Genomic DNA, 17,510 nt, shown 5'->3' with positions numbered 1-17,510 from the left:
AAGTTTCAGAAAAGTTTTACAGGAGTTGGACAAACAAAACAGGAGGGGGGAGAGAGAGAGAAAAGTTTCAGATAAGTTTTACAGGAGTTGGACAAACAAAACAGGAGGGTGGGGAGAGAGAGAGAAAAGTTTCAGAAAAGTTTTACAGGAGTACAGGGGAGGGAGAGAGAAGAGGAGAGTTTCAGAAAAAGTTTCACAGAGTTGAACAAAAACAGGGGAGGGGGGAGAGAGAGAGGGTGGGGGGAGAGAAAAGTTTCAGAAAAGTTTTACAGGAGTTGGACAAACAAAACAGGGGAGGCGTGGGGGGAGAGAAAAGTTTCAGAAAAGTTTTACAGGAGTTGGACAAACAAAACAGGGGAGGCGTGGGGGGAGAGAAAAGTTTCAGAAAAGTTTTACAGGAGTTGGACAAACAAAACAGGGGAGGCGTGGGGGGAGAGAAAAGTTTCAGAAAAGTTTTACAGGAGTTGGACAAACAAAACAGGGGAGGGAGACAGAAGAGGAGAGTTTCAGAAAAAGTTTCACAGAGTTGAACAAAAACAGGGGAGGGGGAGAGAGAGAGACAGACAAATGTTTCTGGCACTGTACATCAAGTGGACTGAAATGTATCAGTTTGCCATTTCCCCCTCTGCTGTCTTATTCGGCTAAACAGTCTCATTTCTTCCTTTTTTTTTCCCCCCCAAAAGGGATTGTGTGTGTGGGTGTGCACGCCTCTCGTCTTCCTCTGTAATGTCCAGCCGACTCAGTGGTCGAGGAATGACATTTGGGTGAGCGAGGGGTGAGCCGAAACAACTGCCAATCCAGTGTGTGCTAAACTCTCCCCTCTCCAACCTCCAGGGGGAAGAGGAAACAAGCGCCAGAAACGATTTTTTTGCTGAACCTCCAGCTCAGAACTTACTTTATACTGCGCCAGCAGTGCTATATGCATCTTTGCAATTCCCCTTCCCCATCCTCCTCCTCAACCCAGTTTCTGCATCTTTTCTTTTTTGAGAATCCGGGGCAGTGCTGGAAGGTCAAAAAATCGGCACAAAACGACGTCGTTTGAGAGAAGGGAGAGAGAGAGAGAGAGAAATAAAGCTTTGGGTTTGGCATTGCTACGTGTTTATGAATAACACAGTGAGATGCACAGGCAGAATCGCCCGGGGGCGGGAGTCACACACCTACTGGGATCAGGAAGTGAAGACCAAGTTTGTAAGAGCCAGTGCAGATCATCTCGCCATACCCCATTCTGCAGGGTGGGTGTGGATTCTGGTGCGTTACATTTCACTCTGTGCAAGATGCACTGCAGGAATTCACCAAGGCTCCTTCGACAGCACCTTCCAAACCCATGACCGCTACCATCTAGAAGGACAAGGGCAGCAGACACATGGGAACACCACCACCTAGAAGTTCTCCTCCAAGCCACTCACCATCTTGACTTAGAACCATAGAACACTACAGCACAGAAAACAGGCCATTAGGCCCTTCCAGTCTGTGCCGAAATATTATTCCGCTAGTCCCATTGACCTGCACCTCGTCCATAACCCTCCAGACCTCTCCCATCCATGTATCTATCCAATTTATTCTTAAAACTTAAGAGCGAGCCCGCATTTACCACGTCAGATGGCAGCTCGTTCCACACTCTCATCACTCTCTGAGTGAAGATGTTCCCCCTAAACCTTTCCCTTTCACCCTAAAGCCATGTCCTCTTGTGTTTATCTCTCCTAATCTAAGTGGAAAGAGCCCACTCGCATTTACAAAAATATTGGAGATATATCGCCGTTCCTTCACTGTCGCTGGGTCTCCCTGACAGCGCTGTGGGTGTACCTACACCACATGGACTGCAGCAGTTCAAGAAGGCAGCTCACCCCCACCTTCTCAAGGGGCAATTAGGGATGGATAATAAATGCTGGCCCAGCCAGCGAAGCCCACATCCCATAAATGAATTTTTAAAAACTCAGAGTCCTGGTTGCTGGGGCAACATGCACTTTTTCATGGAACTGCAGATAGTGACAGAGGAGGCTCCAATATATAGCTGGCCAGCAATCTGTCCCACTTTAACCACCTGCCATTGGCATGTGTTGGTTGATACTCAACCTGTTTGGTCACATTATGAACATACTTTCCACACCCATTAAGTCCTGGAGTGGGACTTGAACCCAGTGCTTGTGGCTTAGAGGCAGGGACACTACCCACTGTGCCACAACCTACCCACTGTGCCACAAGACCTCCCTACTTTGTGTCTAATGGGTTGTTAGGACTTTAGATCATGCGACTTTAGAGTGCATTTCTAGCCAATCATCACTTTGAGCCTCAGGAGAACTTGAGAGTCAGTTATTCCCCTGAGGTTGAAAGAGATCACAGAATCCCGGAATCTTTGCAGTGCAGAAGGAGGCCATTCAGCCCATTGAGTCTGCACTGGCTATCTGAAAGGACGTTCTACCTAGTCCCACTCCGCTGCCTTATCCCCGTAACCTTGCACATTCTCTCTTTTCAAGTAGCAATCTAATTTCCTTTTGAATGCCTCGATCGAACCTGCCTCCACCACCCTCTCAGGGAGTTTATTCCAGACTCCAACCACCCTCTGGGTGAAAAAAATTTCCTCCCATCACATTTACTCCTTTTTCCAATTATTTTGAATCTGTGCCCTCTAGTTCTTGATGCTCTCTTGAATGGAAACAGTTTCTCACTATTTACTCTATCCATACCCCTCAGGATCTTGAATACCTCTATCAACTCTCCTCTCAGCCTTCTTTTCTCCAAGGAAAAGAGTCCCAACCTCTCCAATCTATCCTCATAACTACAGCTCTTCATCCCGAGAATCATTCTTGTGAATCTCCTCTGTACTCTCTCCAATGCCTTCACATCCTTCCTCAAGTATGGTGCCCTGAACTAGATGCAGTACTCCAGATGAGGCCTAACGAGTGTCTCATTCAAGTTCAACATGACCTCCTTACTCTTGTACTCAATGCTCCTATTAATAAAGCCTAAGATACTGTATGCTTTATTCACTGCTCTCTCAACATGCCCTGGCACCTTCAATGACCTATGTAAATCTACACCGAGGTCCCTCTGTTCCTGCACCTCCTCTAGAGGCTCTGCCTTTATTCCATACTGTCTCTCCATATTCTTCCTGCCAAAATGAATCACCTCACATTTCTCTGCATTGAACCTCATCTGCCACTTGTCTGCCCAATTGACCAACATGTCTATGTTCTTTTGAAGTCAAGACTATCCTCATCACAGTTGACAACATCTTCATATCATCTGCAAATTTTGAAATCATTCCCTGCATGCCACAGTCTAGGTTATTAATATATATCAGGAAGAGCAAGGGTCCCAACACTGACCCCTGGGGAACTCCACTACAAACCTTCCTCCAATCTGAAAAACAACCATTTATCACGACTCTCTGTTCCCTGTCATTCAGCCAATTTCTTATCCAAGTGCCTACTTTCCCTTTTATTCCATGAGCTAGAATTTTGCTCACAAGTTTGTTGTGCAGCACTGAATCAAAGCCCTTTTGAAAATCCATATACACCACATCAACAGCATTGCCCTTATCAACCTTCTGTTACCTCCCCAAAAAACCCTAGCAAGTTGGTTAAACATGGTTTTCCCTTGATGCTTTCCTTAATTATCCTGCACTTGTCTAAGTGGCTATTGATTTTGTCCCTAACTATAGTTTCCAGAGGTTCCCCTACCACTTAAGTCAAACTGACTGGTCTGTTGTTGCTAGCTTTATCCTTGCATTCCTTTTTGAACAAGGGTGTAACATTCGCAATCCTCCAGTCCTCTGGCACCTTCCCTGTGTCTAAGGAAGATTGGAAGATTATCACTAGTGCCTCTGCAATTTTCACCCTCACTTCCCTCAGTACCCTTGGATGCTTCTCATTTGGTCCTTGTATCTTATCTATTTTAAGTAAAGAAAGCCTTTCTAACACCTCCTCCTTCTCAATTGTAAATTCTCCTAGCATACCAGCTACCCCCTCCCTCACCTTTGCCTGGTTAGCAACTTCCTCCTTTGGAAAGACAGATGCAAAGTACTTGTCTAACGCCTCCACTATTTCTCCTGCCTCCTTTTTAATCCCTAATCAGCCCTACCCTTTCTTTTACCACCCTTTTATTATTTAAATGCTTATAGAAGATCTTAGAATTCCCTTTTATGTTCGCTGCCAGTATCATTTCACGCTCTCTCCTTCCTTTTCTTATTAGTTTTTTCACTTACCCTCTGGTCCTTCTGTATTCAGCCTGATTCTCCATTGTATTTTCTACCTGTACGCTCACTTCTTCCTTTTCATCTTTACCCCTATCTCTCTCGTCATCCAGGGCGCTCTGGATTTATTTATCCCACCTTTCCCCTTCAAGGAAACATACCTTGACATTGCCCGCAACACTGTTTCTTTGAAGGTGGCCCATTGTTCAGCCACTGTCTTTTCTGCCAACATTTGATTCCAACTCAATCAGGTGCATTCTCACCCCAGTGAAGTTGTCTTTCCCCCAATTAGTTATCCCTGCTCTGGATTGTTCCTTGTCCTCTTCTATGGCCAACCTAGACCTTATGATACAATGGCCCCCTAAATGCTCTCCCACTGATATTTGATCCATTTGAGCCAACTCATTCCCAGAACCAGGTCCAACAGTGCCTGCCCTCTCATTGGACCAGAAACATACTGCTGCAGAAAATTACCTTGAACATATTTCAGGAACTCTCATCTCTCTTGTCCCTTTGCACTATGCCCATCCCAGTCTATATTTGGATAACTGAAGTCCCCCATTATAACTACTCTATAATTCTTGCACTTCTCTGTAATTTCTTTGCAAATTTGTTTCCCTACACCCCTTCCACTAGTTAGCGGCCTGTACACTACACTGATCAATGTTAGTGCACCTTTTTCATTCCTAACCTGTAGACAGAGATTCTGTCCTTGACCCCTCTGTAACATCCTCTCTCTCCAGTACAGTAATGCCATCTTTAATCAACACTGCTACTCCACCCTCCCACCACCACCCACCTACTTTCCTTCCTTTTTTGTCCCTCCTAAATACCTTGTACCCAGGAATATTGACGTCCAGTCCTACCGTTCCTTGAGCCAGTTCTCAGTTATAGCAATAATATCATAATTCCACTTGTCAACCTGTGCCTATAGTTCACCAATCTTATTAACCCCAACCTTATTAATCATTCCCATACATGCACATTAACCCTGATTTAGGCTTTACTTTCACCCCTACTCTGACCCCATCCATGACTCACTATAGCCTACTCTAATCCTATCAAACTTTCCAAGTATTCTATTTACCTTGATAATACTCTCTGAAATATCCTCCTCATCGGTTAATACTTCTCTACTTCCCACTGCCAGTTTTTCTCAATTTTCCCAAAAGTTGATCTGGACTGCTAGTTTCCTGGCCTCCATCCTAAAAACACATTGCCACCACCGATTATAACACCACGATTCTGCCAGTGCAGGCCAACAATGGCAAGTCTGCACTTGCTGTCAGTCTTTCAAGGGGAACTGTTTGTGAATCGCTGGGTTGAATGGATGCAGAAGAGACTGAGAATCAGAAAAATCGCAGCTGATGAGAAACTGCACACCTCTTTGGCGTGACCCGTGTTCAATATGAGGTGGGAGGACTTGAACAGGCTGATTACCAGTCCATGATGCACCAGCCATTCCTTCTCTCAATGATGCACAGAAGATTGTGTTTGCGATGCTCGGGGAGCCGCTTAGCTTTAACGCTGAGGTTGGTCTGCAAATGCATCCAAAATGAAACCATTAATCAATTTAAAATAAACAATTGATTGTGAAAGTCACAGGCATGCTGTTTATCACTAATAATACACAGAGTGATGTTAACTCTGCCAGGGTTTCAACCGCTGGGGTGGGTTATAGCTTCACGCTCCAGCATCAAGCATTTGTTTTGTTTTCTCTGTTCATGGGATGTGGGTGTCCCTGGCAAGGCCAGCATTTGTTGCCCATCCCTAATTGTCCTTGAATTGAGTGGCTTGCTAGGCCATTTCAGAGGGCAGTTAAGAGTCAACCACATTGCTGTGGGTCTGGAGTCGGTGGGTCAGTGATGGAGGGGCTCTGTGTGTCAGTGATGGAGGAACTCTGTGGGTCAGTGATGGAGAGGCTCTGTGGGTCAGTGATGGAGAGGCTCTGTGGGTCAGTGATGGAGAGGCTCTGTGGGTCAGTGATGGAGAGGCTCTGTGGGTCAGTGATGGAGAGGCTCTGTGGGTCAGTGATGGAGAGGCTCTGTGGGTCAGTGATGGAGAGGCTCTGTGGGTCAGTGATGGAGAGGCTCTGTGGGTCAGTGATGGAGAGGCTCTGTGGGTCAGTGATGGAGAGGCTCTGTGGGTCAGTGATGGAGAGGCTCTGTTGGTCAGTGATGGAGAGGCTCTGTGGGCCAGTGATGGAGAGGCTCTGTGGGTCAGTGATGGAGAGGCTCTGTGGGTCAGTGATGGAGAGGCTCTGTGGGTCAGTGATGGAGAGGCTCTGTGGGTCAGTGATGGAGGAGCTCTGTGGGTCAGTGATGGAGTGGCTCTGTGGGTCAGTGATGGAGAGGCTCTGTGGGTCAGTGATGGAGAGGCTCTGTGGGTCAGTGATGGAGGAGCTCTGTGGGTCAGTGATGGAGTGGCTCTGTGGGTCAGTGATGGAGAGGCTCTGTGGGTCAGTGACGAAGGAGCTGCATAGGTTTTTAATCATTAAATGTTAGTTTGCCTCCTTGTGTCTCTTGTCCACAGTGACTGGCTCTGAGAAAACACAAAATGGTGGCATATATGGAACAGACTTTATTCACTTACAGCGCATGTTGATAAATCTAACTGCATACAGAGGGAGGAATCTTTCAGATCCTCGGGGTGGGTTTGAAGTTGGGCTGGGAAGAGTTTCAGAGAAGTTGGTGTTGGCCCATTGGGCTGATGCATCCGGTCTCTGGGCAATCTTCCTGGAGGAGGGTCATCACCAGTGGAGGCTGCTCACCCAGCACTGGTGGGGTGGCCAATCTGCATAATTGGCTGTACATGTATGAGCTGACTGGGCACATGACCAGGACAGGCTTCTCACCGAGGACCAAGCCTGGCAGGTGCCTGGCGGCTGACCTGGAGGGGCCCCATGAGACCTCCTGCAACTACCCCTACCCCCACCCCCAGCAGAGCCTTGGCCATCAGCAGGCCACAGATGAGGCTGGCGCCCAATCTGTCTACCCACATAGAGGTGATCCCGAGGCCGCAGCCAGAGTTTTTTTTGAAAGCAAATCCAAACCTCATTAGCGAGCGCCTCAAAATGGAGGCCCCCTCGCGTTCCCCTCTGACAGCAGCCGTGCCCAACTCTGCCGACGAGACTGTCAAATTTCCAAGGCTGCGGGGGCTCTGATTGGGCCTGCAGCCTCAGGGACCCGCCCGCCTCCCTTAATTAGTCAGTGGACTCAGACGCGCCCTCTTCATTGGCCACTTCCGGGAAGCTCTCCCAGGTGGACGCCTTGACAGTCGGAGTGGGATCAGGGACCGACAAGGATCCAAACTTACACATATCCTAAGAGAAGATTCCACCCTGAGTGAGCAACGTTTCAGGTTCTACACCTTTCAAGCTCTCCAACTGTTGAATACCTCATCCTCACCAATCTACCAGTTGCAGATGTGTCCGTCCATGACAGAATTTGTAGGAGTGACCACCGCACAGTCATTGTGGAGACAAAGTCCCGTCTTCACATTGAAGATACTCTCCATCTTGTTGTGTGGCACTACCACCGTGCTAAATGTTATAGATTTCAAACAGATCTAGCAACTCAAAACGGGGCATGCATGAGGTGCTGTGGGCTTTCAGCAGCAGCAGAATTGTACTCAACCCCGATCTGTAACCTCATGTCCCGGCATATCCCCCACCCCACCATTATTATCAATCTGGGGGATCAACCCTGGTACGATGAAGAGTTTTTAAAATTCATCCGCTGGCTGGGCCGACATTTATTGCCCATCCCTAATTGCCCTTGAGAAGGTGGTGGTGAGCTGCCTCCTTGAACCGCTGCAGTCCATGTGGTGTAGGTACACCCACTGTGCTGTTAGGAAGGAAGTTCCAGGATTTTGACCCAGCGACAGTGAAGGTACGGCCGATATATTTCCAAGTCAGGATGGTGAGTGACTTGGAGGGGAAATTCCAGGTGGTGGTGTTCCCATGTGTATGCTGCCCTTGTCCTTCTAGATGGTAGTGGTCGTGGGTTTGGAAGGTGCTGTTGAAGGAGCCTTGGTGAGTTGCTGCAGTGCATCTTGTAGATGGTACACACTGCTGCCAATGTGCGTCGGTGGTGGATGGGGTGCCGATCAAGCGAACTGCTTTGCCCTGAATGAGGTCAAACTTCTTGGTAGTGTTGGAACTGCACTCATCCAGGCAAGTGGAGAGAATTCCATCACACTTCTGGCTTGTGCCTTGTAGATGATGGACAGGCTTTGGGGAGTCAGGAGGTGAGTTACTCACCACAGGATTCAATGGCATTACCATTACTGAATCCCCCACCATCAACATCCTGGGGGCTACCAATGACCAAAAACTGAAGTGGACCAACCATATAAATACTGTGGCTACAAGAGCAGGTCAGAGGCTAGGAATCCTGTGATGAGTAACTCACCTCCTGACTCCCCAAAGCCTGTCCACCATCTACAAGGCACAGGTCAGGAGTGTGATGGAATACTCCCCACTTGCCTGGATGAGTGCAGTTCCAACAACACTCAAGAAGCTTGACACCGTCCAGGACAAAGCAACCCACTTGATTGACACCCCACCCACAAACGTTCACTCCCTCCACCACCGACGCACAGTAGCAAAGGGCAATTAGGGACGGTGCAATAAAAATGCTGGCCTAACCAGTGGCACCCATGCCCCATTAAAGAATTTATTTAAATGGTTTTGTACGCCTTATTTTACTGCTACGTCAAAGGTGTATGTCTGATGATGTATCTGCTCCTGAACCTGTTGAAACCAGTCTCTCCTTATGTAAACAGTCCAAGTTGTTTACTTCAATACTTCCCTCAAACAAGACTTCCTGGCTTAACTGTTCTCGAATCCTCCAAGGAGTAAGTTTATTAACCACTTAACTTCCTATTCTATAGTTAATGAATCCCTCGTAAACTAACCACAAAGCTATCCTTTAATCACCCATGGCTAAATTTGTGCCCATCACTTAGTTCCTTGCATAGCCATTTCTTGTAGATAATGTTCAGGCGCTAAAAGTTTAAGATAACCAGAAGGGTTCTTATGTCACCCATTGCTATCCTGTCTATCTTGGAAAGCCTGTAGCTGCAAGATACAAGGAATTTTGCTTAATAACCTTAACTCTCCAGCATATACAACTTAATTTATCCTTTCGTAGGATGTGGATGTCACCAGCAAGACTGGTATTCATTGCCCATCCCCCGTTGCACTTGAACTGAGTGACTTGCCAGGCCATTTCGGAGGGCAGCCAAGGATCAACCACATTGCCGTGGGGTCTGGAGTCACATGTAGGCCAGACCAGGTAAAGATGGCAGATTTCCTTCCCTAAAGGACATGAGTGAACCGGATGCAATTTTACAACAATCAATGATAGTTCCATGGTCACTAAGACGAGCTTTCGATTTCAGATTTTATTCATTGAATTTAAAATTTGACCAGCTGCTGTGGTGGGAGTTTGAATCCATGTCTCCAGAGAATTAACCTGAATTACTAATCCATTGATATAACCAGTACACCATCACCTTCCCCAAATGAGAGAGGACTGGTCAGTGATAGAGGTATCTCTATGAACCAGTCCCTGTTAAGTGATGACAGAGCTCTATGAGTGAGAATCAGTATTCTACTTTAAGGTACTGTGTTGTGTCATGACCAGTACAGACCTGAAGGTGTGATAAATGTTAAAGTGTATTTTTTACAATGGACGTGAGTTTTTAAGATGGCTGATGATACTTCATGTGGCTTCGGTGAAATCGGCTCCAGACAAGACCTGAAACTCCAGAAAGTTCTTCGTTAAAATAGGAACTATCCCAGTGACTTGTGAAACTCACAAATCCTTTTGTTAAAAATGAACTGTGAGTAAATAAGGACTACGGTAGTCTATACACAATTTGGCTTCCTGCCTCATCATGGATAATGGAGACATCGAAACTCAATGTGTGTTAGACAGATATGGAACCAGTTCCATTGACCTTTTCTTCATTGTATTGTGATGCTACCTCCTCTCAAACACAAAGACCCTGGCTGCCTCAAAATACACAAAGCACGAAAGGCTACAACACAGGATGTGTGGTGGCCCAACCCACTGACTTATTTAGGAAAGCTCTTTGGATTCATATAGGCCACATGGGTAAGGCAACCATGTTTGTATCTGCTTATAAAATTACGGCTATCCTGACCAGAGAAGCACCATACGCGATTCCACCTGAAAAGCCCACGAGCCCATTGCAAAACAAGGCAGCCAAGGTGAAACAGCTGTACCTTGAAAGAGAGAGAAAAATCTCCCACCAGTCTTTTCCATCTTCAAGCCCACCTGAGAGTTGGCAATTCAACTACAAGAAACCTCGCAGCTTACTGAGAATCCTCTGGTTCTATTCGACCTCAGCTCCAGCTACAGCGTCAATTCAGCTAACAAAATGCAGGCCTGCTACAAAAGAAACTGAAATCATTTCAACTTGCAATTGTATTGTTCTTTTCCCTCATCTGTATCTATTGTATGTGTGGCATGATGTTGTGTTAAAACCTCTGGCGCAACTGTGTGAGAATGAATGATCTTTATTTTTACATTCACAATAGCTTGCTGCTGGAAATTATTTAAATTGGAATAAACAATGCCGAGGGTAAGAAAATACACACAGCTCACACATATAAAAAGTTCAATCACGGATAATAAGAAAACAAATAACTCTGTCCGTTACAATGAAGATGTAACCTAAATCCCTTGCACCGAGAAACCATATACTCCCAAAATTTTCCCAATGTCTACAAAGCACAAGTCAGGAGTGTGATGGAATACTCACCATTTGCCTGAAGGAGTGCAGCTCCAACAACACTCAAGGAGCTCAACATCATCCAGGACAAAGCACCCCATCCACTACCTTAAACATTCGCTTCCTCCACCACTGGCGCATGGTGGCAACAGTGTGTACCATCTATAAGATGCATGGCAGCAACTCACCAAGTCTCCTACAACAGTACCCTCCAAATCTGCGAATCTACCACCTAGAAGGACAAGGGTAGCAGATGCATGGGAACACCACCACCTGCAAATTCCCCTCCAAGCCACTCACCATCCTGACTAGGAAACATATCACCGTTCCTTCACTGTCTCCAGGTCAAAATTCTGGAGCTCCCTCCCTAACAGCACTGTCAGTGTACCGACATCACATGGACTGCAGCAGTTCAAGAAGGCAGCTCACCACCACCTTATCAAGGGAAATTAGGAATGGGCAATAAATACTGGTGTTGCCAGCAACACCCACATCCCCTGAATGAATAAAAAAATACAGTAGAATAAAGAAGGAGATAAAAGTGGTATGAAGAGAGTGCTACGAATAAAATTGGCACAGTTACTCAATTAGCAAAAGGTATTTATTTCAGTGTAAACATTTATACTTTGCTCCTGATATCACAGCTTATATTACAATACAAGTTTCAACGGGAGGATTTGGATGATTTATACACAGAATGAATTCCATCTGTGAGACTTCTGTAGTCTTATAGTCAATGAAGTCTAACTTTATTTTATATTCCATATACTGAGCATGCATCCCAATGCCACAAAGAGCAAACACAATGCCTGGTGTGCTACTGAGTCCCAAACATGATCCTGGGCCTGTGTTTGTGCAGTCGTTCTCATTTGGGCCAAAAACTGGGATGATCAAACTGGTTTCAGCAACCTTACCCCGGGGTATAGGTGGATGCAGTTAAATAGTCAGCCGAACTGTTGGTCAGGGATATTATCCAACTATCCCAGAGGGTCATTGGATGAGGATGGGATCAGCCTCTGGCTGTGATGCCAACACAGCTGAATAACTCACTGACGATCTAAGCTCACTGCTGAAGAATAGCCAAGTGTGTTACCGAAAAGAGTCGGCACTAAAACCCCTAGGATGGAAGGGGAGAAAGGTTTAGAGGAAAATAAAAAGAAGTGTACTCGGGTTTGGAGTGCATGGCAGCAGTTTTACTGCTTGTTGGACTGCACGTTTCCTGATCGCAATATACTCCTGGGTATCAATGGCACAAAATCTCAATCAGAACAAACTTATAGAAGCACAAATGCAGCTGATTACCTGGATAATCATCAAATACAAGTCCATTAACACTGTCAGTACATACAAAATAGGATAAATATTCTAATGGAATGACAGAAACAAAAACAATATCTACCTGGGAGATAATAAAAATTCTTACGCCTATAAAACCTTGCTCCCTGTTGCCAAGTTTCACAGTTCTCTCGACTTTTCCCATTATAAATTCTGCACTTACAATAGTAACTGCCTATGTAAACATTGTCACACTGCAATGACAACCTTTCACCAGTGGTGGCACTATATCACCATAGCTTTGATCCTCTACAGCCTGCACTTAGGAAAATTCCTATGCTCCACACTCGTGCGTGTTCCAAATTGCTGTCAGTCTTGCTTTTGAAATATAAATGACAATATAAATTCAAAATATAATATTTAAAATAAGCACCATATGTATGGCTTTCAGCTGGGCACCGAATTACATCTGTGCATCTTGGTCTTGCTAACCTTCCATTCCAACCTGACCTCAACTGGAAACTACATTTGATTTTGACTCCTCCTGTAACGGTGTAGGTCGATTAGTGTTATAGGAAAAAAATACTGCGGCATAAAATTCACATCAACTTCTTAAGTGAAGTTCGAGTTTGCCCTCTGTAACCCAATAATCTGTTATTATTAATAACGGTTACATACAGGGTTCAACTTGTGCCTGACCTCTGTCTGACCATAATACAAAGTCTGCCTGCTATACTATTCACTAGTGTTAGGGCGGGGGGTGATTAAAGGGGGTTCCCAACGCACGGGCCAGATGCAGGACAGGACTCCCTCTACACTGCCCAAAAAGTATACCTCAGCGCCATCCCTGGAACTCACTGCACAGCTCTGAATTTTCCAAATCCCAAATTGGAAAAACTGTCAGATTGGTGTTCATTTGAGGTCAATTCTGGGCAGCTTTCTGCTGGGGGTTTGGACCTGTAACTGAGTTGAGATCAACCAAGAGTGATTTATTTTCTCCCCCCGCCCCACCCCACCCCACCGCAAGGCAGTGTCCAACGCATAGCTCCCCCCGTTCCCCACTATAGACATGTTGAAACATTGGGTTGGCTGTGCAGGTTGACTGGCGGGCTTTCAGAGTCCAGCGACAACTTGTTCTGCTCTATCCAGACAATCTTCCTCTGTTCCTGGAAGATGCTTTCCTTCACCACCTTCTGCAGCTCCTCGATGTTGTTCCAAGTGTTGGCCTCTAAAGTGGCGGAGAGGCACGGCACTGATTCTAGGTGTTTCTGTTCGATGCGGTGCAGCTTCAGGAACTCATCGTCGCTGCAGGAGGACTTTGGAGCTAATTTCCTGAAGGAAAAGCAAGATGTAAGTGTTCCGTTCACGCATGTGAACATACGAAATAGGAGCAGGAGTAGGCCATTCAGCCCCTCAAGCCGGCTCCGCCATTCATTAAGATCATGACGGATCTGTCTGTGTTTCGAATTCCACATTCCCATCTAATCCCGATAACCTCGCCTAACAAGAATCTATCTACGATAAAAAGCAAAATACTGCGGATGCTGAAAATCTGAAACAAAGGCAGAAAATGCTGGGAAAAACTCAGCAAGTCTAGCAGCATCTGCGGAGAGAGAAACAGAGTTAAATTGTGTCCGTATGACCCTTCTTCAGACCTGAGAATCTATCCACCTCTGCCTTAAAGATATTCAGTGACCCCGTCTCCACCGCCTTCTGAGGCAGAGAGTTCCAAAGTTGCACAACCCTCCCAGAGAAGAAAAAATCCTCCTCATCTCTGTCCTAAAAGTGTGGCACCTAATTTTAAAACAGTGCCCCCTAGTTCTGGACTCACCCACAAGAGGAAACATTTTCTCCACATTCACCTTGTCAACGCTGTTCAGGATCTTGTAAACTTCAATCAAGCCACCCCTCACTCTTCTAAACTCCAGTGGAAACAAGCCCAGTCTGTCCAACCTTTCCTCGTAAGATAACCCGCTCATTCCAGGTATCAATCTAGTAAACCTCCTCTGAACCACCTCCGATGCATTTACATCTTTCCTTAAATAAGGAGACCAAAACTGTACACAATATTTGAGATGTGGCCCTGTATAACTGAAACATAGCATCCTTACTTTTATGTTCAATTCCTCTCGTAATAAAGGATAGTATTCCGTTCGCCTTCTTAATTACTTGCTGTACCTGCATACTAACTTTCTGTGACTCATGCACCTAGAGCACCGAGATCCCTCTGCGACTTGGAATTCTGCAGTTGTTCTCCGTTTAAGTAATACTCTGCTTTTTTATTCTTCCTGCCAAAGTGAACAACTTTACATTTTTCCACATTATACTCCATCTGCCATATCTTTGTCCGCTCACTCAACCTATCTATATCCACCTGCAACTTCCTTTTGTCCTCTTCACAACATACTTTCCTACCTATCTTTGTGTCACCTGCAACCATGTCTTCACTCCCCTCATGTAAGTCATTGATGTAAATTGTAAAAACCTGAGGCCCCAGCACAGACCCCTGCGGGACTCCACTCGACATATCAGAAAATGGCCCATTTATGCATACTCTCTGTTTTCTGGCAGCCAACCTTCTATCCAATGCTAATACATTACCCCTTACACCATGAGCTTTTATTTTCAGCAATAACCTTTACCCATCTCATACCAGTCCTAATGCCTTTCAATGTGATGTTTTCAGATGTGTTTGGGAGGTGGTGACTGATTGATTTAAAGCCAACAGAGTGAGATCAGGAAAGATCTTGGAAACGTGTTGAGATAGCTGACCAGGGTGTCTCTAGGTGGCCTCAATGCCCTTGTGCTGAAGGCAAGAGGGAGCTGATGAATAAGTCAAGGGTCCTGCTCTTGGCCAACGTCTAGTTACATCTGTTGAAGAGTGTGGGCATTGGATGAAGATAGGACAGGCTCAGCTAGGAAGTCCTTAAGCCCCAGGTTGCCAACCCATGAAAAACATGTTGAATAGTCACTTGGGCAAGGCACCAGGAGATGCCGCCCACCTGTGGAAAAGTCTCTGAGCAGGAGTCACTTTTTACCCATTCCGGTGTCCTCTTGCTTCCTCCCATGCACCTGGTGAAGGGGGCTGGCTCTTTCTGGGCTTGGTGCCGTCTGTAACAGGAGCCCTCCAAACCCCCACCCAGGCAGTCAGTCTCCACATGTGGGTCTAGGCAGTGACTGTTAGCATAAAAATCTACTGTGTGAACATCAGAGCTGAAGTGAACTTATCCACTAGTATACTTAACAGCAAGGGTGACTGGCTACTGGGGCAAACTGTAAAGACTCAAATTGTAAAAACAGAACCTTCCCCTGAAGGCTCTCCCCTCCTTTTCTGAGCTTAGTGCTGGGACACATGTCCTGGGGTCCTCAAATGGCCCACCCAAGTGGTTGCTAAGTAGGTTTACAAAAATAATATCTATCTAGGATATATTAAAAATTCTTACGCCTATAAAACCTTGCTCCCTGTTGCCAAGTTTCACAGTTCTCTCGTCATTTCCCATGATAAATTCTGCACTTGCAATAGTAACTGCCTATGTAAACATTGTCACGCTGCAATGACAACCTCTCACCAGTGGTGGCACTGTAGCACCATAGCTTTGATCCTCCAGCCTGCACTTAGGAAAATTCCTATGCTCCACACTCATGTGTGTTCCAAATTGCTATCAGTCTTGCTTTTGAAATATAAATGACAATATAAATTTAAAATATTATGTTAAAATAAGCACCATATGTGTGATTTTCAGCACTGAACTACATCTGTGCACCTTGGTCCAGCTAACCCTCTGTTCTAACGTCACTTTACCTGGAAACTAAATTCGGTTTTGACTCTTCCTGTAACAGTGTAGGCCAATTAGTATTATATGAAAAAAATACTGCAGCATAAACTTCACATCGATTTCCCTGACCAACATGAAAACAACTCCTCTTCCCAAAATGCTTTGTGATATTGCTTACAGTAGCCCGAAGGGCTTGTCTGGCTACGTCTAGTACATAAAGTGCGAAGGTTGTCAGTAAAGAACATTTGAAGGGAAAGTTGACAATGGTCAGCCTCACATGGAAATCGGTTGAGGTCCCAAAAGATTATTAAGGAATTGACTCCACATTTTGGGTCAAAATATCATGAAATAGATGCCACTGCATCCCTAGGAATCAGATCAGATACCCTCAGCATGGAACAAGGGCCCCTCCCTGGGGACTTATATGGTTCCGAAGGGTCAGTGGCAAGTTATGAATTGCAATTACCAAGCCTGCCACCAGGAGGTGTGAATTCCCTCCTTTCACACAATGGGCATAACTGATCCCTTCTGTACTACCCAACCCCCCCAACCACAATTAGGACATTACCTTAATTTCTTAATGTTTTTTGAGGTCACTTTGATATGAATGATGATGGCGTAGATCTTCTCAGTGATTAAATCCTTGGCAGAGTGCACTCCTATTGGCAACAAGCCATGTTTGTCCTAAGAGAGGAAATGATATACTTAAAATTTGGAGAAGCAAGATATCTGACTTGGACAGGAGTGGAATACTGCTGTACCTGTTTAACCCAACCTTAATATTCTGCCTTGCTTTAGAATCAGGAAATTGAGGCCTTTCAGCCCCTCGCCTGTGCGACTTGTCCAATTATCCCAATCTCTACACTTCCCCCATTAACTTCATTCTTCTTTAGGTAAACCTTATCCTGCCTTTTCTCTTACTCTATTCAACTTTGCTGTTGTCCCCATAGTTTCTCAATAAGTAAAGGACCAATATTCTTCCACCTCAAATATTTCTCCTCAAACATTCTGGAAAAACAGCAGCAGCAGTTTATAGTACTCCGTTTTACATATGGGTAGATGTTGAAGCAGATCGTGCACACGCACACACGTGTAGAGCGACCAATACCTAGAGGTGCAGTCATACAATTTTTGTTTATCCATAGAAGGGATGTGAGCATCACTGGCAAGATTAGCATTGAATGCCCATCCGTCATTGCCCTTTTTAAATGCTGCAGCTACATCCACAGTGGTTCTTAGTCAACATTTCTATTGTGGTTTGATACAATGAACTGTTTGATACAATTGGGTATTGCTGAAAGAAAAGAGACATGCTGTCAAAGCTTTTCATCTTGCACTCATCAGGACCAATTCACCAAAATACCAATGCTAAAGGGAACAACAATTTATACTGCATGAGAGAAAATAATGATTGGTTGGCAAGTGGACTCTGAGGCAAAGGTCCCTGTCCTTTGTAAACAGAAAGAGGATATTATCCACATATTGAGCCTTTTTCAAAAAGTTTG

The 17,510-nt window shown here is 45.4% G+C and overlaps 2 protein-coding genes across 3 annotated transcripts in view; both read right to left on the bottom strand.

Annotated features, from left to right (window-relative positions):
• The window catches only part of LOC144669270 (guanine nucleotide-binding protein subunit alpha-12-like), a 41,241-nt gene extending 40,287 nt beyond the window's left edge, over positions 1 to 954 (bottom strand). The window contains exon 1 of the mRNA XM_078531597.1: positions 896 to 954. The gene's annotated coding sequence lies outside the window, so the exon portion shown is untranslated. The remainder of the gene's footprint in view (positions 1 to 895) is intronic.
• Positions 955 to 11,537: 10,583 nt separating this feature from the next.
• LOC144669267 (caspase recruitment domain-containing protein 11-like) overlaps positions 11,538 to 17,510 on the bottom strand; it is a 111,643-nt gene continuing 105,670 nt past the window's right edge. The window contains exons 22-23 of one of the 2 annotated variants that reach the window (XM_078531593.1): positions 16,574 to 16,689; positions 11,538 to 13,561 (exon numbers count right to left, since the gene is read on the bottom strand). In XM_078531593.1, coding sequence (XP_078387719.1) covers positions 13,291 to 13,561; positions 16,574 to 16,689 — 387 coding nt within the window. In that variant the 3' untranslated portion in view covers positions 11,538 to 13,290. Of the gene's footprint in view, positions 13,562 to 16,573; positions 16,690 to 17,510 lie in introns of those variants that run through there. The other variant, XR_013573652.1, reaches the window with a different exon arrangement.

The sequence above is a fragment of the Cetorhinus maximus genome, chromosome 29 (genome assembly GCF_964194155.1).
Source record: "Cetorhinus maximus chromosome 29, sCetMax3.hap1.1, whole genome shotgun sequence".
Taxonomy (NCBI): domain Eukaryota; kingdom Metazoa; phylum Chordata; class Chondrichthyes; order Lamniformes; family Cetorhinidae; genus Cetorhinus; species Cetorhinus maximus.
The sequence above is the reverse complement of the archived record's forward strand: the minus strand, read 5'-3'. Positions and strand labels throughout refer to the sequence as shown.